Source organism: Cebus imitator, unplaced genomic scaffold, assembly GCF_001604975.1.
Source record: "Cebus imitator isolate Cc_AM_T3 unplaced genomic scaffold, Cebus_imitator-1.0 Scaffold115, whole genome shotgun sequence".
NCBI lineage: Eukaryota > Metazoa > Chordata > Mammalia > Primates > Cebidae > Cebus > Cebus imitator.
This window is the reverse complement of record NW_016107430.1, coordinates 4144974-4153690: the sequence shown is the minus strand read 5'-3', so window position 1 is coordinate 4153690 and position 8717 is coordinate 4144974. Positions and strand designations below refer to the sequence as shown.

Sequence of the window (8717 nt, the reverse complement as noted above, 5' to 3'; positions counted from 1 at the left end):
AGTAGAGACAGGGTTTCACCATGTTGACCAGGATGGTCTCAATCTCTTGACCTCGTGATCCACCCGCCTCAGCCTCCCAAAGTGCTGGGATTACAGGCGTGAGCCACCGCGCCCGGCTTGAAGCAATTTTAATAAATCTTTTTTTTCCCCTTTTGAAGAGACAGGGTTTCACTCTGTTTCCCAGGCTGCAGTGCAGTAGCACAACCATAACTCACTGTAGCCTCCAACTCCTGGGTTTAAGCAATCCTCCCTCCTCAGCCTCCCTAGTAGTTAGGACTACATGCCACATGCCACCATGCCCAGCCATGTTGCTTAATTGTGGTCTCAAGCAATCCTCTCAACTCAGTCTCCCACAGTGGTGGAATTATAGGCATGAACTATTGTATCCAGGCCTGCCAAGTCATTCACTGTCTTCTGTATCTATTTGCTCACCTACAACATGTGGATGGTAACACTGTTTACCTATAAGCTATCCTCACCACCAGCAAAACCCATCCTACAAATTCAGGTCTCTGAATTTGCACCTCTTTTCTCCCCATAACTCTACAAACAGCACTTAATTAGGTCACATAAGTACCTCCCCAGGTTTGATCCTCCGGAATGATTTTGAGCTTCTTTCTGATGGGGCCATTCATGAGCTGGCTTAAGGCATCTCGTTGTAGGTGTCTCACGTGGCGCTGACAAAGACGAACTAAAACCAAACTGGTACACGGTGAGTCAAAGGACTGGAAATAAGACCAAGAGGACACCTTTACCAAGCTGCTGGGGACGCTGTACAGCAAGAGGGAGGGTTTCAGATTCAGCTGGAAAAGGAAAAGCATCACCTTGATTCACCCCCAGCGGGAGGAAGGAAGTCAGAAACACAATGAAAGTGGAGAGGCTTTTTTATTAGGTTGGTCCAAAAGTAAATGTGGTTCTTGCCATTAAAAGTAATAGCAAGGCAGGGCACGGTGGCTCACACCTGTAATCCTAGCACTTTGGGAGGCTGAGGGCGGATCACGAGGTCAGAAGATCAAGACCATACTGGCCAACATAGTGAAAGCACGTCTTTACCAAAATACAAAAAATTAGCCAGGTGTGGTGGTGTGCACCTGTAGTCCCAGCTACTCAGGAGGCTGAGGCAGGGGAATTGCTTGAATTAGGGAGGTGGAAGTTGCAGTGAGCCAAGATCGCGTCACTGCACTCCAGCCTGGGTGACAGAGCAAGACTCCATCTCAAAAAAAATAAATAAATAAAAGTAATGGCAAAACTTCGAAACTTCAATAGCACTCTAATAAGGAGTTGTTAGGGAGCTGGGTGGGAAGGGAAATAATGCATAGTTGGTTGTGAGTTAATAAATCTTGAAACCTGGCAAAAACCACAGTTACTTTGCACCAACATAATAGTACTGACTGTACATTCTATAGACTTGGGGGTCACTGGGATTCTCCAGAATGGCCAAAGAGAATCATCTGGGACGTGGAACCTAGGGTATCCTGCAGTCTTTATATGCCTCTTAGTTGGCTGAAAAACGACTAAATTCAGACTTTAATTGATGTTGTAATTTGGTGTACAGAAGCTGATTTCTAAACTTCAAAAACATCATGCTACGTGACAGAAGCCAGTGCAAAAGACTAACTATTGTGTGATTGTATTCATATAAAATGTTCAGAAAAGGCAAATCTAAAGGGACAGAGGGGTGGCTCACACCTGTAATCCCAGCACTTTGGGAAGCCGAGGAGGGTGGATCATGAGGTCAAGATTGACACCATCTTGGCCAACCTGGTGAAACCTCATCTCTACTAAAAATACAAAAATTAACTGGGTGTAGTAGCATGCGCCTGTAGTCCCAGCTACTCAGGAGCCTGCGGCAGGAGAATCACTTGAACCTGGGAGGCGGAGATGGCAGTTAGCTGATATGGTGCCACCACACTCCAGTCTGGTGACAGAGTGAGACTCCGTTTCAAAAAAAAAAAAAAAAAAAAAAAGAGACAGAAAGCAGATGAGTGGTTGCCAGGGACAACCGACTGCAAGCAGACACGCGGGATCTCTTTGGGGTGACGAAAATGTTCTGAAATTGGATTGTGACAGTGACTGCACAACTCTGGGAATATCCTGAAAACCACTTACAATGAGTTAATTTTATGGTATGCAAATTATATGTTAATAAAGGTTTTTTTAATAAACAGGTTTCTTTTTGCATGGAGGCTGAGGCAGGGTCTAAAAATTTCAAGGTTCACTCACCTAGGTGGCTCTGCGTGAATTCTAGACTCGACTCCATTGTAGGTGTGGGAGGGCTTTTAGTTAAGATGTTATAGAAGTTCACCCCATCTGTGTTCTGGAATACAAAAGTTTGTTTGGTTGTTTCATTTTTCTATCATCAAAACTGCCAAACAGAAAAAACATGGCTCTTATCTAAGGACAGCTTTAACTTTGTAAATCTGCTTGGATCAGAAAGTAATACAGCTGTGGCTGGGCGTGGTGGCTTACACTTGTGAGCACCTCCCAGCACTTCCGGAGGCTGAGGCAGGTGGATCACTTGAGCCCAGGAGTTCAAGACCAGCCTGGTCAACTTGGTGAAACCCCTCTGAACTAAAAAGACAAAAATCAGCCAGGCGTGGTGGTGCTCACCTGTAGTCCCACCTACTCTGGAGGCTGAGACTTGAGAATCACTTGAACCCGGGAGGCAGAGGTTTCAGTGAGCTGAGATTGGGCCACTGCACTACAGCCGGGCGACAGAGCCAGACTTGGTCTCAAAAAAGAAAGAAAGAAATGCAGCTCTGAAGGCTCAGAAACCAGCTGTGTCAGCCCAGCCCACTCTCCCAGGAGTGGTGAGCAGCTCATATGAGCAGTGATCAGGCCCTGCAGGGAAAAAACCAAGGGCATCTCTGTTAACTTACAGAAAGAACAGAGCTGCAGAGGGTCCTACACTCCCAGCCCCTGGCCAGTGCATCCTTTGCTTCTGGCTCTCTCGAGTCAGAATGTCGCTTGGCAAGGGCTCCAATAAGGGAATGTGTTGTCTCCAAACTAAACACTCACCTCTGCAAAACAATCTTTTTTTTTTTTTTTTTTTTTTTTTTTTTTATAGAATCCATACATTTAGTGAAGAAGGACAAGAAAGTCTTGCAGGCCTGGGTGGCTTTCAGTCTTGCAGATTCTGACTCTGTAAGGAGCCACAACATCACTGCTCAGACCCGACAGATTTATTGTCTAGCATGCAATCATTTGCAGATACGTGGGGAGGCTCAGGATAGACCCCAAGTTTGACAACACTAACCACAGGCCCTGTACTCACCAGAAAAAGCCAACTAGGCTGGCCCCTGAGTGTGTCCCCTTTTTACCTGTTCGATGATCATTTCTGCTTTCCCCCACAGCACTGTGGCCTCTCTGTAGAGCTCCTTATTTATGGCATTCAGGACTTGCTCTGCAATTTTAGACACCTCTGCCAGACCTTTGTCTTCAAGAAGAGACTGGAATGTAAACCAAGAACAAAAAGACCCACTTTACTGGGGAACATCAATCTGATATTGCTGCAGTGAGGGAGGGGTATGGGAAGGAGAAGAAAGAAGGAGAATGGGAGCTTACATAGGAAAGCATATTGTTACAAGCACATGTCCATCGGAGGAAACACAGCAAATTGTTAACTGAATCTAAGTAGGTATTCACAGTGATCTTTCAACATTCCTGCATATTTGAAAATTTTTGTAATAAAAATTTAGGGAATTGAAAAAACGTGTTTCTTAGCCGGGCGCAGTGGCTTACACCTGTAATTCCAGCACTTTGGGCAGCTGAGGTGGGTGGATCACCTGAGGTCAGGAGTTCGAGACCAGCCTGCCCAACATGGCAAAACCCTGTCTCTACTAAAAACACAAAAAATTAGCTGGGTGCTGTGGTAGGCGCCTGTAATCCCAGCTACTCGGGAGGCTGAGGCAGGGGAATCGCTTGAACCTAGGAGGTGGAGGTTGCAGTGAGCCAAGATCACACCACTGCACTCCAGCCTAGGTCACAAGAACAAAACTCCGTCTCACAAAAAAAAAAAAAAAGAAAAAATGTGTTTCCTATATCTGGAAAAAAGTGATGTGTGCTGATTTTCTTTCAGTTTGTCCCTAAAAAGCTGTGCCAAGCACATAGGCAAACTCATTCAGCATCTCTCTTCCTGGGGTCAGAGCCAGAAGAGATCGGCTGGGCATTTACCCAGAGGGCACAGATGTGCATCTACTCACCATGCTGTACAGGTAAGGTCCCCAGGAGAGCACAGAATCTAAAGGAAACCACATATATACAAATCAAGGATGTCACTCTTCTGTCCTTCCAAAGACAAACCTAACTGGCGTTTCTCCAAAGAAGAAAGAGAGAGAAGCAAGAAACCCGGTGGCTATGGATTGGAAGGTTCGTCAACTCACCTGTACCCATGCAGGAGGCGGGCTGACATCTCAATGGCTAGAAGGTGGGATGAGGGTGTGGGGGCTTTTCTGCTGACTCTTAAGACTAATGGCACATTAATGTGGCCTGATAACTGGCCCAGCAAGTGAGTCATTGCCAGTGACAGCATCCCCACAGGCAGGCTGTAGGTAGGCAGGTGGAAGCTCTTATCTGTGGACCTCTAGGCCTTCTGGCAGCTTAAAATATTTCCTCACCCTCACATTTCTGCTCTGCGTCTTATTTGCTCCTCCAGTTTAGAGATACCAACTTCTGCCAAGGAGCTAAATGAGGGAGATGACTAATGAGTTTGCAACAACACAGTGGCTGCACTGCCAACTGGCTCATTCCCATCCCACAGACGTACTGAGAATTTACTAAGGATCTGGAGGCAGCAAAGAGCATGAGAACATATAAATGTAAATAACATAACGCCTGTCCTCAAAGAAAACAGTAGTTGACCTTGGTTTAGACAAGCTCACAACTATTAAATACTGTATCACTAGGTTAAGACAAGTGCTATTGAAAGACGTGCCAACAAAGAATCAAGGACCTCGCCTTACAAAACACATGTGATGATGTCTCTCCTTAGCTTAAAAGCATTCAACGGCTCCTTAAGGCAAAGTATCTCAAAGCAGGTTTCAAATAATCTTAGTTCTCCAGGAACTAACTCCATGTTGCCCAGTCTGGTCTTGAACTTTTTGGGTCAAGCAATCTGCCTGCTTTGGTCTCCCAAAGTGCTGCGTTTACAGGTGTGAGCTGCCACGCCCAGCCCGCACTGGTATTCTTCAGAGCACACTCTGAGAAATGCAGGCACACCAGGACTTTCGTGGCCTAGCTGTTAATCGCCTCTCCGGCTTAACCTTCAATCTCGTGCCTTAGCTGAAGGCACAGTCCTTGAAACACAAGATTGGTTGCAGTTCTCCAATGCATCCCATTTCCTGCTTGATCTGGGCCAGAGATTGGTAAACTTCCTGTAAAGGGACAGATAGGAAATAATTTGGGCCCTGTAGCCCAGCCTACCTTGGTTGCCAGTACTCAACTCTGTTCTTACAGCCTCCAAACAGCCATAGACAGTATGTAAATGAACAAGCATGGCTGCATTCCAATAAAAAACTTATTTACCAGAGCAGGCGGCAGGGCAGGCTTGACCCATGGGCCCTTGTTTACCAACCTTTGAAGCAGGTCTGCATGGTCCAACAGAGCTTTCTGCAGTGACAGAAGTGTTCTACATCTGTGCAGTCCAAAATGCTAGCCAATAGCCACATGTGTCTATGGAGCACATGAAGTGTGGAGACTGCCACTGAAAAACTGAAATTGTATTTAAAAATTATAATTGAATGTATATAGTCACATGTGGCAAGTGGTTACCATACTGAGCTGGTCGTATGCACTCAGTGACAGAGCAGATCAAGACCTTTTTGAAGTCCAGGGGCGTATCTGTGTATTTTACCTACCACCTAGCCTGGTATCTACTACCTAGCAAGCAATTAACAATTGTTCATGGAAATTAACAATACTTCTCCCTCAAAAACCAATGCTTCTGGGATAGAGAGGCAATACTTTAACTGGATCGGGAAGGATGGATTACAATCCAGACAAACAGTCTCATAATGTAAAGTGGGTCATGGCAAGGAGGAAAAGGTAGATTCCAAACAGGATGAATAACACTTGCAAAGCCAGGAAGCAAAACTTACTGATCTTGGAGACAGAGTGTAACAAGGTGGTTAGGTTGCTTGGATTCCAGTACCTGCTGCCTGGATTTGAATCCCAGCTCTACCACTTAGCTGGGTGACTCTAAGAAAGTTGCTTAACCTCTCAGAGTCTCAGTTTCATCATTTACAAAATTAGGACAACAATAGCATCTGTCCCATGGAGTTGTTGTCAGGATTACATGAAATTAGCACATGCAAAGTACTTAGTGCTATTGTGAAACTGAGGAGACCCCATGAGGAAGTGAGAGGGCCAGCATTCTGAGTCATAAACAAACTCATCTGTGCTCCCAATAAGGACGCTCAGTTATGAAACGGCACACCTCGGGGTTGCAAGGCCTAATGGAGACTTTGTCTTGCCATCAACATGAACAAAAGAGCAGTATCTGACAAGGTACTATCATGCTTCTGATCTAGGCTTCTGCAGTTTTATGATGTCCTACAAGATATATCCAGGAAGGAAAAACAAATAAACAAATAGTAGCCCTCCTCTTCATGCTGACTCAGTTTTATTCTATGTCAGACCTACCCTGCAGATGGCAAACATGACAGCCAGAAATAACCATTCCAAGTCGTATCAGAATATACTGAATCCACTGGGAACATGGCTCTGTAACAAGCAAACCCCTACTTTTTCGGGGGAAATATTACCTTTTATAAATGATTATTTTTAAGAAACTGAGCCGGCCGGGTGCGGAGGCTCATGCTTATAATGCCAGCACTTTGGGAGGCCGAGGCAGGTGGATCGTCTGAGGTCAGGTGAAGACCAGCCTGACCAACGTGGTAAAACCCCATCTCTACTAAAAATACAAAAATTAGCCAGGCATGGTGGCGCATGCCTGTAATCCCAGCTACTTGGGAGGCTGAGGCAGGAGAATCACCTGAACTCAGGAGGCAGAGATTGCGGTGAGCCGAGATCACGCCACTGCACTCCAGCCTGGGAGACAAGAGCAAAACTCCGTCTCAAACAAACAAACAAACAAACAAAAATGCTGAGCCGTAATCACAAATCACAAGTGTACCTTTAGAAGAGCTTTGATAAATGCATATGCCCATGTAACCACCCCCAGCAACCAAGATATAGTTCCTTCATGTCCCTTTCCAGCTTATTTCCCTCACTTGCCCCTAGGCAGCCTCTGTTCTGCTGGGAAAAATCACACTTTGTTAGGTTAGAAAAATGGTTCTCAATCAGGGATGGTTTTGTCCCCCAGGGAGACATTTCTAGTTGTCACACGGGTGGTGCTACTAGCATCTCTTGAGTACAGGCCAAGAATGCCACTGATAATATCCTACAGTGTACAGGACAGCCTCCCACAAAAAGAACTATATGACCCACAGTGTCAAATGTGCTGAGAAACCCTATGTTAGAGTGCATGCCACCAGGATGACTGTCTCAGATGTCTGAAGTCACACCCTGGGTGTCTGCAACACAAACAGCTCTTACGTATGCTGGCAACACGGGTGCTCAGTGACGAAACTGCACACCTCTGAGTTGCAAGACCAGATGATAACCTTGTCTTGCCATCAATATGCATAACAGATGGGCCCCAAACACTTATGTCAGCATCAGGGAAGTAGGGGGGCAGGATGACAAAACAGATTTGCCTTTGTACAGAGCCACAAAGACCTGGATTTGAATCCTGACCAGGCCACTCATCCTGTGTGGCAGAGGGCACATTTCATGACCTCTCTGAGTCTTCAGAATGCCTCCGATTATAACATTTGATCCTTTTGTTGTGAGAATCAAATTAAGAAAACTCAGTTCAGCCCTGAGTGGTCCATGGTAGGTACTCTGTCCCTATAGTTCTTGGATGCAGCAAACACTTCCTCTAAGGGCCCAGAACATTCTGCTGCTTAGCTCTTTGATCTGGACTACACAGCCCCAGGCCCCAGGAAAGGATGGGCAAAAGGGGAATGAAGAAATGCCTGAAAATGCCATACGTACCAACAGGGGAGATCCAGGAATCACCCAAAGCAACCCCAGCAAAGTTGCACTTGATGGTCCCTTGCTGAATGGCCTGAAAGAGGAAACAAAAAATAGCGTCAGGCCAGGTGTGGTGGCTCCTGCTGTATTCCCAACACTTTGGAAAGCTGAGGCAGGAGGATTGCTTGAGCCCAGGAGTTCAAGACCAGCCTGGGCAATGTAGTGAGACCCCATTGCTACAAAAAATTTAAAAATTAGTTGGGCATGGTGGCATGTGTCTTATAGTCCCAACTACTCAGGATGCTGAGGTCAGAGGAAATGCTTGACCCCAGCAGGTCGAGGCTAGCCTGGGAAACATGGCAAAACCCCATCTCTACAAAAAATATAAAAATTACCGAGGCGGGCCGGGCGCGGTGGCTCAAGCCTGTAATCCCAGCACTTTGGGCGGCCGAGGCGGGTGGATCACGAGGTCAAGAGATCGAGACCCTCCTGGTCAACATGGTGAAACCCCGTCTCTACTAAAAATACAAAAAACATTAGCTGGGCATGGTGGCGTGTGCCTGTAATCCCAGCTACTGAGGAGGTTGAGGCAGGAGAATTGCCTGAACCCAGGAGGCGGAGGTTGCAGTGAGCCAAGAATCGTGCCATTGCACTCCAGCCTGGGTAACAAGAGTGAAACTCCG

At 46.3% G+C, this 8717-nt stretch overlaps 1 protein-coding gene across 1 annotated transcript in view; it reads right to left on the bottom strand.

Annotated features, from left to right (window-relative positions):
- Positions 1–8717, bottom strand: part of SCPEP1 (serine carboxypeptidase 1) — a 33048-nt gene that overhangs the window by 8260 nt on the left and 16071 nt on the right. The window contains exons 6-10 of the mRNA XM_017538829.2: positions 8056–8128; positions 4203–4240; positions 3321–3449; positions 2224–2317; positions 578–691 (exon numbers count right to left, since the gene is read on the bottom strand). Coding sequence (XP_017394318.1) covers positions 578–691; positions 2224–2317; positions 3321–3449; positions 4203–4240; positions 8056–8128 — 448 coding nt within the window. The remainder of the gene's footprint in view (positions 1–577; positions 692–2223; positions 2318–3320; positions 3450–4202; positions 4241–8055; positions 8129–8717) is intronic.